The 15,000-nt window shown below is 48.3% G+C and overlaps 1 protein-coding gene across 5 annotated transcripts in view; it reads left to right on the forward strand.

Annotated features, from left to right (window-relative positions):
• The window catches only part of cdc14ab (cell division cycle 14Ab), a 38,387-nt gene that overhangs the window by 15,874 nt on the left and 7,513 nt on the right, over positions 1-15,000 (forward strand). Inside the window, exons 6-15 of one of the 5 annotated variants that reach the window (XM_031574218.2) lie at positions 606-672; positions 4,701-4,763; positions 5,682-5,769; positions 6,255-6,485; positions 7,875-8,013; positions 8,531-8,690; positions 9,134-9,234; positions 10,536-10,583; positions 11,530-11,658; positions 12,799-13,168. In XM_031574218.2, the coding sequence (XP_031430078.1) occupies positions 606-672; positions 4,701-4,763; positions 5,682-5,769; positions 6,255-6,485; positions 7,875-8,013; positions 8,531-8,690; positions 9,134-9,234; positions 10,536-10,583; positions 11,530-11,658; positions 12,799-13,168 (1,396 nt within the window). Of the gene's footprint in view, positions 1-605; positions 673-4,700; positions 4,764-5,681; positions 5,770-6,254; positions 6,486-7,874; positions 8,014-8,530; positions 8,691-9,133; positions 9,235-10,535; positions 10,584-11,529; positions 11,659-12,067; positions 12,154-12,798; positions 13,169-15,000 lie in introns of those variants that run through there. The other 4 variants (XM_031574219.2, XM_031574222.2, XM_031574220.2 and 1 more) reach the window with 4 other exon arrangements.

Below are 15,000 nucleotides of genomic sequence, written 5' to 3' on the forward strand. Positions count from 1 at the left end.
AGAAGGTTGGACAGAGAAGGAACTTCAAGCCATTCAGCTTCTTCACAGGCCTCATCACACTCTGTTGGGCCCTCTGGTGTGTGTGTGTGTGTGTGATGTGTGTGTAATGTGTTTCTGTCGTCACCTGTACAACATTGTCTCCCTGAAGGGCCTTCACACATGTGTTTTTTAGAATAATGAGCATGACGTGTGTGTGTCTGTGGTTTTTCATGTCAAGTGAGGTCTGGCACACTTCTGAAGCTACGTCTGATTCTGTGTGTGTGTGTGTGTCTGTGTGTGTGCCTGTGTCTGTGGTTTTTCATGTCAAGTGAGGTCTGGCACACATCTAAAGCCGTGTGTGTGGGTGAAGACTTGTGCTTGTGGGTGGAAAGCAATCCTGTAATACACACACACACACACGCACACACACACACACACACACATATATATAAACATCTACTCACACACCCACATAAAAAGAACCAGTCTCTCTCTCACACACACACATATGTACATATCCACGCTCCGACAAGCTATAAGATAAGAAGGTATTATATTTATGAAATACATAAATAAATGAAAACCGTTATAAATAAAGTTAATGTATGTGTGTTGCTGTTTTACAGGGATGCCTCTTTTGGGAACTGCACATTCAATCTGACCATCCTCGACTGCTTACAAGGAGTCAAGAGGGTAATACAAACTTTCTGTCTTTCATCTTGTGTGTGTGTGTGGGGGTGGCACGGAACTGATGCCTGTTAGGTAACGAAACCGGTGCCCGGAAATTGAGGATGTACAGACTCTCTCTCTCTCTCACTCTCCCTCTCTCCGTTTCACTCTCTCTCTCTCTCTCTCTCTCTCTCTCTCTCTCTCTCTCTCTATCTCCCCTCTGTACACTGTGTAGCATATGTGTGCATGTGCGTGTGTATGTTTTGTGTGTGTGAGTAGGGTGGAGCACATCTCCCATTCAGTTTGGCAAAAGAGTGAACACTTCCAAAGAATCCCATGGTGCTGATGGTGGAATGGTGGTGGCCAGGACTGGTCCAGCTGTGTGTGTGTGTGTGTGTGTGTGTGTGTGTGTGTGTGTGTGTGTGTGTGAGTGTGTTTGTGTGTGTGAGTGTATGTGTATGTGTGCATGCGTGCGTACATGTGTGAGAGTGTGATGATAAGGTGTGCAGGACGGGTTTTGTGTGTGTGTGCATGTGTACATGTGTACATGTGAGTGTGTGCATACCTGTGTGAGTTTCGCCGTTCAGGGTTAAAACATACAAAACTACAGGCAACTTGTCCTGCAGGTACAGCAGAAGTGTAACACCTGAGCTATATCTCAGCGACACACACAGCGTGTGTGTGTGTGTGTGTGTGTGTGTGTGTGTGTGTGTGTGTGTGTGTGTGTGTGTGTGAGTGTGTGAGTGTGAGAGGATGGATACCCAACCCGGGTCGGTTCGGCCAAATATTTAGAAATTATACTTGGGGTCGGGTTCGGACACATCAGCGCGATAAGGCATTGAACATTCATTCCATATTTAAAATATCTTAAGTAGTGAAGTCAACGTGTCTGCCTCACATAATGCAGAAATTCGTTTTTGAGAATAACATAAATCACATTTAGGATAACAGCCTTCTTCCTGTGGCGGGAATTTGTTTATGTCCTAGGTGTGACAACGCGATTACAGGCGGCAAACTGGCATCATTGAGGAAGTTAAAAACAAACGGTCATCTGGAGAGTTTTAAACGATACTAAACGAAGGGAAATCTACTGTATGGAGATATTTCTCCTTAGTAGTCGATGCGGATTATAATGAGGCTGTTGGATATGTTCAATGTAAGAAGTGTGAAGTTTTAATGAAATATGATTGCTGCCATCCTCTTTCTCCACAACAACATGGATTAAACCTCGATGGTTGGACTATGTAGATAGTTTTATAACGAACGTTGTCGTGCACTTAAAGTTTTCAAGAAAAAAAAAGATCTTCAATGGTAAGACTTGTTTGTTGTGCCTCCTCTGGTGTAGCATATAACGTGAGTTTTATTTAGGCATAGCAGATGCGTGTGTAATGTGTAGGCTATTTCATTCTGTTCTTGCAATGTGAATAATTTCATTTAAATATGCTTATTTGCCCTCTTGTGCGCGCTTGTGCGTTTACCAGCGCTTGTTTGTGTGAGCAAGTGCATTTATCTGTTGATGCCCGAGTTTAATAAAGGCAGGCTATACGTAAATGTGTCATTAGTATTAGTTGAGACATTGACTCCCGTCGGGCTCAGGTCGGGTTCAGACAAAATATTTGAACGGCTGTCGGTCTCGGGCCCGCCGGGCTCGGGCACTACTCTGTCGGACACGGGCCAGGCTTGGACAGAAAAATTCGGCCCGATCCACCCTCTAGTGTGTGTGTGTGTGAGATAGAAAGAGATGTATATATGTTGTGTGTGTGTGTGTGTGTGTGTGTACGCGTGAAGTTTATATTGTGGTTTAATGGCACAGGCAGAGCATTCCTGAGTGTTTTCTAAAGCTAAATTTAGATCAGATGTTGTTCCTCTGCTGAGTATCGGTGTGATCTCATCTCTCTTACTCCTGACGCTGACAAACTCGCCCAGTCAGACCACACAAAGAATGTTTAAACACATTCCTCCATGCATCCTTCCAACTCCTCCCTCCCTCTCTCTCTGTCTCCTCTCCCTCTCTCTCTCTCACTCCCCCCCTCTCTGTCTCTCTCCCTCCTCTACCTCTCCCCCCTCTCTCCCTCTCTCTCCTTTACCTCCCCTCCCCTCTCTCTCTCTCCTCTACCTCCCCTCTCTGTCTGTCTCTCTCTCTCTCTCTCTCTCTCTCTCTCTCTCTCTCTCTCATAGGGATGGTATTGTTTCTTTGATCACCAGAATAAGGGGTCTCTCTGCATGTTGTCCATGAAGGTCAGACACCAGTCTGTGCTGGGAGGGGTGAAGGCATGGAGGTGGTCAGAAGAGTCTGGGCCAGAATCCTCCTCACTAAGAGGCTGTTTTATAAACCCCCATTTGAGAAACATACGGGTGATTTACATCGGAGGCTGGTTCACGGGGCTGTGTCTACAGACAGACACGGAGCTACAGACAGACACGGCACACCTGGGCACACCTGGATCCAGTGCTAGGGAAGGAATGTTTGTTAAAAAGTTTGTTAAATTTCTCACAGATTACAGCTAAAATGGCCATGCGGAGGACTGAAGAACAACGAGATACTGGGGGTACAAGTTTTTAAGGAGTTGGTGGGAGGGTGTACTGGAATTGAGAGAGAGTGTGTGTGTGTGTGTGTGTGTGTGTGTATATGTCTGTGTATATGTGTGTGTCGGTGTGAAGTTTTAATGAAATATGATTGCTGCCATCCTCTTTCTCCACAACAACATGGATTAAACCTCGATGGTTGGACTATGTAGATAGTTTTATAACGAACGTTGCCGTGCACTTAAAGTTTTCAAGAAAAAAAAAGATCTTCAATGGTAAGACTTGTTTGGTTTGGAGTTGGTGGGAGGGTGTACTGGAATTGAGAGAGTGTGTGTGTGTGTGTGTGTGTGTGTGTGTGTGTGTGTGTGTGTGTGTGTGTGTGTGTGTGTGTGTGTGTGTGTATATGTCTGTGTATATGTGTGTGTCAGTAACCTGATATCCCTACACCAGTGGCCTTCTGCTCTAATCCCACAGTCCAATTACCAGACACACATGAGGGAGTGTGTGTGTCTGTGTGTGTGTGTGTGTGTGTGTGTGTGTGTGTGTGTGTGTGTGTGTGTGTGTGTGTGTGTGTGTGCAATGGCTCTATCAAACCTGTCTGCTGAGGGAACAGTTACATAACCAACCTGACAGAACTGTCACAGACCACTGCTCCCCACTCTATACCTTATTCACACACACGCACACAAAGCACAAAAGCAGCCATCATCACCACCTGGTTTAGGCATGCCATTGTATTTGTGTCTGAGCGTGTGTGAACTTTGAGTGTCTGATCTTCTCAATTGAAGCAGCTCGTGTGTGTGCGTGCGTGTCTGCGTGCGTGTGTCTGCGTGCATGTGTGTCTGCATGCGTGTGTGTGGGCAAGTCCTGTGTGTCTTGTGTATACACACTGTCTCTCTGTTAGACTGGGCTTGCAGCTGTGTGTGATTAGGGTGACTGTCTGCTGTCCCTCACTCGTTAGATGGGGCGACAGTGGTACAGTGGTAGAGAAGTCGTTTAGTAATCAGGAGGTTGCTAGTTCGATTCCCTGTCGAAGTGTCCTTGAGCAAGACACTGAACCCCTAATTGCTCCTGATGTGCAGTGTGCCATCAGTGTAAATGTAAAATGTAAAATGTGTATACATTGTAAGTCGCACATATGTAAGTCGCTTTGGATAAAAGCGTCTGCTAAATGACTAAATGTAAATGTAAATGTAAATGTTAGATGCTCGTTAGGCCCTCATCAGGCCCTTGTTAGGCAGTGTAATTGCTTAGTGTAACACGCTGTCTGTCTGAGTTTAATGTGTCACACACGTCACAACGCGTCACTCTCTGCCCCGTCACCAACTCCACATCCCAAACACAGTGAACCAGAACCAGAGGATACAGCCAGCTTCCTCTGTGCATGTGTGTGTGTGCGTGCGTGCTTGCGCGTGTGTGTGTCTGTGTGTGCGTGTGCGTGCGTGTTTGTGTATGTGCGCGCGTGTGTGTGTGTGTGTGTGTGTGTGTGCTGTAAACTAAGTTTCCTGTGATTCTGTGTGTTCTAGGCTCTACAGCACGGGTTCTTCCAGTTTGAGACCTTCGACGTTAATGAGTACGAGCACTACGAGGTAATACACACACACACTCACAGGAATGTTTGCTAAAAAGTTTGTTACATTTCTCACAGATTACAGCTTAAATGGCCATGCAGAGGACTGAAGAACAACGGGATACTGGGGAGATACTGGGGGTACAAGTTTTTAAGGAGTTGGTGGGAGGGTGTACTGGAATTGAGTGTGTGTGTGTGTGTGTGTGTATATGTGGTAATGCACTCACTCACACACAAATTCCCTCTCTCATTGTAGCTCCCAGCAGGGTGCCCCTAGTTAGGGTCCATTCAGAATTCATCAGATTGGTTATGTAATGTGCGTGTGTGTCTGCGTGCGTGTGTGTATCAGTGGGTGAAAACTGCAGTTTTCACACTAATGACAGACTGCTGAAGTTCTAATCTTTCTATTATGAACTAAATATCAAAACAGACACAGAACATGCTCTCCCCAATGGCTAGAATCACTCACACACACACACACACACACACACACGTACCCACACACACACACATACTCTCTCTCTCACACACACACGCTCATGTACACACACACACACACACTCACTCACATACTCTCACTAACACACAGATACACACACACACTTACATACTCTTTCACACACACACACACACGCTCATGTACCCTCACACACACACACACACACACACACACTCTCTTGTGCACATGATGTAAAATGTGACTTCTGGAGGGCAGTGTGTGTGGCCAGTGGCCCCTCATGTGATCAGATAAGTGGTAATCAAGTAGTAATCAAGGCAACATTGCCCTCATGCTGATTCAAATATGAGAAATCTCTTACTCTTTCTCCCTCTCTCTCTTGCTCCCTCTCTCCCTCCCTCCCCCTGTCTCTCTCCCTTCCTCTCTCTCCCTCTCTCTCTGTCTCTCTCTCCATCTCTCTCTGTCTCTCTCTCCCATCAGAGGGTGGAAAATGGCGACTTTAACTGGATCCTCCCGGAGAAGTTCCTGGCGTTCAGCGGCCCCCACCCCAAGAGTAAAGTAGAGAACGGTGAGCAGAGCTGTCAATCATGAGTCCTGCTGTCAATCATGATTTCTGCTGTCCTGCCAGCCCTGGCTGTTTGTTTGTTTGTTTGTTTGTTTGTTTGTTTGTTTGTTTATTGCTACTGCTGTTCTCCTGGTTGGCTTGGTCCTCCACACCACTGTGTGGCGCTGCAGCTGACACCTCTGTTATGAGAAGGGGGATCTTCCTCTAAGCTGTATTTCCAGTGTTTGTCCAGCAGGGGGAGGCATTGTCATGTGAACAGGCACTGGCTAACAGCAGCTGCCTTCTGTGGGACGGGTTCTGCCCTCTTTGGGACGGGTTCTGCCCTCTGAGGGACGGGTTCTGCCCTCTTTGGGACGGGTTCTGCCCTCTGTGGGACGGGTTCTGCCCTCTGGGACGGGTTCTCTCTGTCCAGGGCATTTAGCACATCAGGCTGACTTCGTTCAGACATGAGTGTGTGATTCCCCTCCTCCCTCCTCCCTCTCTCCCAGGCTACCCTCTCCACGCTCCAGAGGCCTACTTTCCCTACTTCCGCAAGCACAACGTAACCACGGTGATCCGGCTGAACAAGAAGATCTACGACGCCAAGCGCTTCACGGACGCTGGCTTGGACCACTACGACCTCTTCTTCGTGGATGGCTCCACCCCCAGTGATATCATCATGCGCCGCTTCCTGCACATCTGTGAGAGCACTGACGGTGCTGTGGCCGTACACTGCAAAGGTGTGTGTGTGTGTGTGTGTGTGTGTGTGTGTGTGTGTGTGCGAGAGCACTGACGTGGCTGTGGCCATACACTGCAAAGGTGTGTCTCTGGTTGCTGGTTGCAGTTTGCTGAATATGTGTGTTTGTGGTGTGAGTTTGCGGTGTGTGTATGTGTTTGCTATGTTTTTGCTATGTGTGTGTGTTTGCAGTGTGTGCGTTTGTCGGTGCCCTATTGAAGCCGATATACTATTCGGACGGGGTGATGATCTTTTGATCGATTGGTCACACACTCCACACACTGGTCAGCTGTACTTCTGAACACACCGATTGCTGTGTATGTAGCTTGTCAGGAGTTTCACTGAGATTGTGTGTGTGTGTTCACAGTGTGTGTGTGTGTGTGTCTAGTCAGTATACGTGTGTGTGTGTGCCGTGTCAGTGTGTGTGTGTGTGTGTGTGTGTGTGGAGTTTCAGTGTGGAGTATCAGTGTGTGGAGAGTGTGTGTGTGTGTGTGTGTGTGTGGACTGTGAGTGTCAGTGTGAGTGTGTGGAGTATCAGTGTGAGGTTGTGATTAGAGAGCTTCTCACGGCCCCTGCCTGCTCTCTGTTTCCCACTGTGGGTCACCTTCCAAAGAATAGAGTGTGTGTGTGTGTGTGTGCAAGGAACCACTTTCCAGACCACGACCGAATTGGAAGGTTTCTGCGTGTGCGTCTTTCTGCGCTTTGCTGAAATACAATACATTATTAAAGGACCCTGTCTTGGTAAACCTAATTAATCTGACTCCACTCAGTTTAAGAACTCAGCCTTAGTAATATAATATAATATATATATATGTGGCTTAGTAATAATTCATCACATAGAATTTTGTGTGTGTGTGTGTGTGTGTGTGTGTGTTTACACTGATGGGGATCACACCTCCAGAGCTGGGTTGCCTACTGCCTATAGAGACCACAATTCCCATGATTCTGAGATGTAACGAATCTATTCAGCTGCTGGACTGAGACCACTGTATTCCAATGAACCCAAACATGACAAAGAAATCATGTTATAGTGCAATATCACACTTAGTGCCCTTAATTCCATTTTCCTGCCCTTAGTTAAACCCTTGTGTGGAAAAGCACAGGGAGACGACCAGAGAAGAGGATGGAGATAAGAACACCAGTGAGAAAAGTCAACCTAGTGGAACAATGCAGTTCTGGAATGTTTTTATCATCTGTAAACAAACGACCTACACCTAATTACTGCAGAGTAATTGTGACTAGAAGACCATCTGTGTTTTACAATCCAAAGATTCTTGGCCCGCAACTTAGAGCCTTGTGCGTGTGTGTGTGTGTGTCATTTTGGCCATGTGTATGTTTGAATTTTTCTACACCAGAACACTAAATAACACTTCATCCTCGCGTCTGTGTGTAGCTGGTCTGGGTCGTACAGGCACTCTGATTGGCTGTTACCTGATGAAACACTATCGCTTCACGGCAGCGGAATCCATCGCCTGGATACGCATCTGTCGGCCCGGCTCCATCATCGGACCTCAGCAGCACTTCCTGGAGGAGTGAGTGACATCACCATTACCATGGACACTAGATGCAGGCACACACACCTTTTCCACATTTAGTACAGCTGAGAAATCCAGACATTCTACACAACTAACACACAACATACACACACACACATTATCATAGCGATGTTTACTGAGGGAGAGAATGTTTGTTTGATCACGGTCAAACTTGACTTTTGAAAAAAGTGACAGTTCTAACAGCAACCTTGTAGGTTCTGTTTTAGCAAGTGGTCTCACACACACACACACACACACACACACACACACACACACACACACACACACACACACACGCATTCCTTTTGGTTTAGTCATCCAGAACTCAGGAGTAAGATCAGGCCAAGTAAAGTCATGTCCTTGACTAACTCGGACTCACTCCAGACACACACACACACACACACACACACACACACACTTTCCTCCCTCTCTCTCTATTCCTCTCTCCCTCTTATTTTTCGGGCCCTTGAATTGAGCAGCTCTCACGTGATCTCATGTGTCGTGTCCTCCTCAGAAAGCAGGCCCTCTTGTGGCAGCAAGGGGAGTTGCAGCGCGCAGAGCACCAGCAGAGGGTGCTGGAGGACCGGGGCATGGGCCACCTCATCTCCAGCCTTGACGACATGAGCCTGCGCAGCTCCATCTTCAAGTCCCACAGCGCCAACCGCATGGAGGAGGTGTGTGTGTGTGTGTGTGTGTGTGTGTGTGTGTGTGTGTGTGTGTGTGTGTGTGTGTGTGTGTGTGTGTGTGTGTGTGTGTGTGTGTGTGTGTGTGTGTGGGCCCCAAAAAAAGGCAGTGGGCATCTATTCACCCGGATGGCAAGCCTAGTGGATCAAATGTGCCAGGTGCTAGCGGGTCAGGTGCTAGTGGGTCAGATGCGAGCGGGTCAGGTGCTAGTGGGTCAGATGCTAGCGGATTAAGGTCTTAGTGGGTTCAGATTGTAGCAAGTCAGGTCCTAGCAGATCTAGGTCTTAGTGGGTCCGATGGTAGCGGGTCAGATGCTAGCAGGTCCGACTCTAGCGGGTCAGATGCTAGTGAGTCTCTTATGGTCTCTCTCAGGATCGTGTGTGTGTGTGTGTGTGTGTGTGTGTGTGTGTAACAGCAGTGTTGTGTGTTACAGAATGACTCTGAGGAGAATGGCTTCTGTATGACTCAAGGAGACAAACTTCGTGCCTTAAAGGGGCGTCGCCAGCCCAGATCAGCAACCACAGGAGCCCTTAGGTAAGACCACACCAACCCCACGCACAACAGCCAATCGGCACCCACTATCACAGCCACTGAGCCAATCAGCAGGCGAGATTGAGTTGCCTAGCTACTGACCAGCAAACTTTGGAATAGGCACAAATGAGGTGTTAAAAACAAACAAACAAACAACACACACACACACACACACACACACACACACACGAGAGTTAAAACACACAAACAGAAGAAAGACAGTAAACACACATGAGAGAGAGAGAGTTAAAAACACACACACACACACACACACACACACACACATACATACATACACAAGAGTGAGTTAAAACACACACAAACAGATGAAAGACAGTTAACACACACGAGAGAGAGAGAGAGAGAGAGAGAGAGAGAGAGAGAGAGAGAGAGAGAGAGAGAGAGAGAGAGAGAGAGAGAGAGAGAGAGAGAGAGAGAGAGAGAGAGAGAGAGAGAGAGAGAGAGAGAGAGAGAGAGAGAGAGAGAGAGAGAGAGAGCACACACACACACACACACACACACACACACACACACACACACACACACACACACACACACACACACACACACACACACACACACACACACACACACACACACACACACACACACACACACAAACGAGAGAGTGAGTGAGTGAGTGAGAGAGAGAGAGTTAAAACACACACATGAGTGACAGAGACAGTAAAAAAAATGTGTGTGTGATTGAGGGAGTTTTAGAGAGGGTATGTAAGATGGAGGTGTGCGTGTGTGTTTTAAATGAGAGCGTGCAAGTAGTATGGTTTAAGGCTCGGAGAACAGGAGAACAGTAGGAGAACAGAGCTCACGATGCAGCAAGACTGTGCTGAAAATAGGTTGGCATGGCAACAGACATTGCTACTTTTTTTGTGGCTGTGGACAGGTGTACTCTGCAATTACTGTCTGTTCTGTCTCTGGTTCTCTGGTTCTCTTCCTCTCATGTTTTATCTCTCGTTCTCTTCCTCTCATGTTCTATCTCTCGTTCTCTTCCTCTCATGTTCTATCTCTGGTTCTCCTCTCATGTTCTATCTCTGGTTCTCCTCCACCTCTCACTTTCTCCTGAAGCTGTCTGATGTTTAACTCTTCCTTCTTCCTTTCTTTGTATGTGTGCGTGCGTGTGCGTGTGTGCGTGTGCGTGCGTGTGTGTGCGCGTGTGTGCGTTCTTTGTCTGTTTCTGGTATCTTTTGCTGGCTCTTGGTTCTTTCTCTTCAGATCATGTAACCATGGTTATGTCACCAGACATGGCCACACACACACACACTATCTGACTATGTGTCTCTTTACAGGCTTGAGGACATGAAACTGCACACCAGGTCACCATCCCAGCCTTTCAGGTACTATTTATTTCCCTCTGTCTCTCTCTTTGTCTCTCTCCCTCCATCTCTCCCGCTCTGTCTCTCTCTATCTCTCTCCCTCTATCTCTATCTCTCTCTCCCTATCTCTCTCTGGTGTTGATGTTTTTGTGGGTATATCTGCACAGTGCACGTACGCGCACACACACACACGTGCACGAACACACACACACACACACACACACACACACACACAAGCACACACATGTTTGGTAATGACCCTTCTAGTGACATTGCTGTTAAGGTACCCTACTCCCACAGCTGTAGGACAGCCGGTTTGAGCATGCTCAGTAGGGCTGTAGGAGAGCTGTTTTGAGCATGCTCAGTAGGGCTGTAGGAGAGCCGTTTTGAGCATGCTCAGTAGGGCTGTAGGAGAGCTGTTTTGAGCGCGCTCAGTAGGCCTGTAGGAGAGCCGGTTTGAGCGTGCTCAGTAGGGTTGGAGCAGAGGTGCTTCCTATTTTTGCTCATCCTGAGAGCTGCACTTGAAGCACCCGTGTGTGTGTGTGTGTGTGTGTGTGTGTGTGTGTGTGTGTGTGTGTGTGTGTGTGTGTGTGTGTGTGTGTGTGTGTGTGTGTGTGTGTGTGTAGAGCCTGGCCCTTAATTAACTTAACACAAAAGAGGAGACATGGAGAGGCTCTCAGCTAGGCTAGACCACCCACTCCCCTCACCTCTCATGCATGGGGCAGGAAAGAGTGTGTGTGTGCCAGCGAAAGGAGAGGATGGGAGGGAAAGCTTCTGTGCATCCATTGTCCTAAAAGACAGACACACACACTCTCTCTCTCACATAAACACACACTCTCACTCTCTCTCTCTCACACACACACACCTACGTTTGAGTGTGTGTGTGGCTATGCAGATGTATGAGTCTGTACTGGCCCCCAAATATGCCACTGGGTATTAACATTAGTGTGTGTGTGTGTGTGTGCAGCAGGATGAACCCTGTGGGAGGTGTTCAGGGCCCCGCATCTCCTCTGAAGGCCTCGAAGGTGTCGTCCTCCTCAGCCTCGGCCAAGAGGATCAGCCGCACCTCCCTCTCCTCCAGCACCAATATCAAGAGGTGAGCACTCACCCCCCCTCTCTCCCCTAACCTCAGAGAGCTGAACACTCATCCCTCTCTCTCTCTCTCTCGCTCTCTCCCCTCTCTTTTCCTCCTTTCACCTACTCTTACTCCCTCATTCTTTCTCTCTCTCTCTCTCTCCCCTAACCTCAGAGAGGTGAGCACTCTCCCTCTCTCTTTTCCTCCTTTCACCTACTCTTACTCCCTCATTCTCTCTCTCTCTCTCCCCCTCCCTCATTCTCTCTCTCTCACAGCCAGTGGAGTATCAGCTTCCTAACTCTGTTGTTTTCTTCTCATAGTTTTTCTTGCCTTCTGGACTTCTGATCATATAACTCCTCTCTTTCTCTCTCTCTGTTTCTGTTCTCTGTTTCCTGTGTCTCTTGTGTTCTCGTGTCGTCTCTGATGTCAGCCCTCTGGTTGTGGTCCTGCCCCTCTGTGACCTCTGAGGTTAGGGGAGATGGGGGGGAGGGAGGGAGAGGAAAGAAAGAAAGAGACAGACAGACAGACAGACAGACAGACAGACAGACAGACAGACAGACAGACAGACAGACAGACAGACAGACAGACAGACAGACAGACAGACAGACAGACAGACAGACAGAACAAGATGGAAAGACATGAAAGAGGGTTAGTTGGAGAGTGAGAGAAAGGTGTGTAAGTGTCGGTCCCTTTCTACAGATACACAAAGATGGCTGTAGCACATGTGGGGGGGAACTCAGGAGACAGGGCTCTTTCAGGGAAGAAACACACCAGTCTACACAGTGACTTAGGGTATAGAATTTCACAGTTTGCTGAAGTCTGCCGTGTCACGCATACACATGGGAGAGACACACACACACACACACACACACACACACACACACAAGGTGCCCTCTCAGTCAGTTCCGTGATGTCACCTCTGATTGTGTGAGTCTGAAACTCTTGTCTCAGATGGGACCAGAGCCAATACGTTTGCCTCTGAGTGTGTGTGTGTATTGTGACGGTGTTGTTGACCCCTCCTCCCATGTTGCCTGCCCTGTGTGTGTGTGTGCGTGTGTGTGTGTGCGTATGTGTGTGGGTGTATTGTGACGGTGTTGTTGACCCCTCCTCGCCTGCCCTGTGTGTGTGTGTGTGTGTGTGTGTATATTCCTCTCCATCCAGTTCCATAAGCTGCAGGTTAGCAAGTTCCCTCGGCAACCTGCGTGAAGGCTCTGAGGACAGACCAGCCCAATGTGGCGCCCATGCCGTCTCTTCCAGCTCCTCCTCCTCCCCGCCTCCCTCCCGCAGTGCCTTCCTTAGCTACGGCTCCGCTAACGCCACACGCAATTACAACTACGAGATCAACAACAACAATCAGTACAACTCCGCCTCCAACCCCCCCTCTCCTGCTCAGGCCACACCCATCACCAGCAAGAGCTCCTCCTCCTCCCAGCCCCCCTCCCCTGGCCGGCTGGCCCCCCCTGAGCAGCGAGGTTCAGGGTTCACCGGGTTGGGGGTCTCCGCAGGCCGCTACCTCAGCCGATCGATCCCCGTAAGTCCCCACAAAAAAACACACACACACCCCACAGCAGCAGCATCTCTGTCTTAATCTTTGTGTACTCACTCAGTCATACTCACTCACCTTTTTTACACACTCATCTCTCTCACACACTCATCTCTGCCCTCATCTCTCTCCCTCACATACTCTCATCTTTCTTGCTCACAAGACTCTGATCTCTCTCCCTCACACACTCTCATCTCTCTCTCACACACTGTCATCTCTCTCTCACACACTGTCATCTATCTCTCACACACTCTCATCACTCATTCACACTCTCATCTCTCTCACACACACTATCAACATCTCTCTCTCACACACACACTATCAACATCTCTCACACACACTCTCATCTCTCATCACTCACACACACACTCATCTCTCACACACTAATTTCTCTCCCTCACATACTCTCATCTCTCTTTCTCTCACACCCACTCTCATCTCTCTCTCTCACACACACACACTCTCATCACTCACACACACCTCCCATACATGCTTACCACTCGTACACTCACTTCTCTCCCACACACACACTTTGCATTCCTCACACACACACATGCACACACATCCCTTATATACACACACACACACACACTCACACACAAACTCTACATCCCTCACACACACTCGCCTCTTACACACTTATACCCTGCACACACTCACCTCTCTCTCTCACACACACTCAACATCTCTTACACTCATACCCTAGACACACTCACCCCTCTCTCTCTCTCTCACACACACACACACACACACACACACACACACACACACACACACACACACACTGTGTCCGTAATGCGCTGTCCTCTGACTTCTGATCTCACCTGTGTGTCCCATCTCTCATTTTAAATGTCTTACACTTTTGCCCTCCAACTGACCAACACTTTGTGTATGTGTATGTGCAGTGTGTGTGTGTATGTGTATTTGCAGTGTGTGTGTGTCTGGTTGTGTGTGTGTGTGTGTGTGTGTGTGTGTGTGTGTGTGTGTGTGTGTGACTATGGGTGGGTGTGTGTGTGTATGTGTATTTGCAGTGTGTGTGTGACTGGTTGTGTGTTTTTGTGTTTGAGTGTATGCACCACTATGCTAGTACTCCGGTTGTCCTTTTCTCCTGTGCGTGTGCGTGAGCGTGCGTGTGTGCCTGTGTGTGAATTGAGGATATCATGTCTGTTTCATACTAAACTCATCTCTTATGACGATCAGTGTTAAACTAAACAGCCCTGTGGTTGGGGTGGAGGGCTTTAACCCCACTAATGTCGGCTCTACCGCTGTTCCATGCTGCTGTTGATGCTAGGGGAGTGTGTGTGTGTACATTGTCTTCTTCCACTTCTATCACACACATACGTGCTGAGGTGTGTTTCGCCCTGTTATCACACACACACACACACACACACACACACACACACACACACACTGCTAGGGTGATCAGAGGAGCAGTGTGTGTACTGATGTCTCACTCATCGCTGCAGGTCACAGCTTCACACACTCCGTGCCACCCAGCTGGTAGGAAAATATATCGAATTTATCGATATACCTTAAAAAGCGCAACGCTTCTATTGTATGGTCTGATGTTGTGTTACGTAACCCGTTTCTATCCTAAAGCGGCCAGTGCTTGCATTTGTCCTCTCACACACTCTACACGCATCCCCCCTGTGTCTGCCGAGACCCTCCCCCCCCCCCCCCCCCCCCCCCCCCACGCACACACAACCCCACAGCGGCTAGTGACGACAGTTGTGTATTTCACCGTAACGGCGGCTAGTGACAGGCGTGATATTTCCTCGGATGAAAATCGTTCTAATCAGTCTTCAGGACTTGTATTTATA

This window comes from Clupea harengus, chromosome 10 (assembly GCF_900700415.2).
Source record: "Clupea harengus chromosome 10, Ch_v2.0.2, whole genome shotgun sequence".
NCBI lineage: Eukaryota > Metazoa > Chordata > Actinopteri > Clupeiformes > Clupeidae > Clupea > Clupea harengus.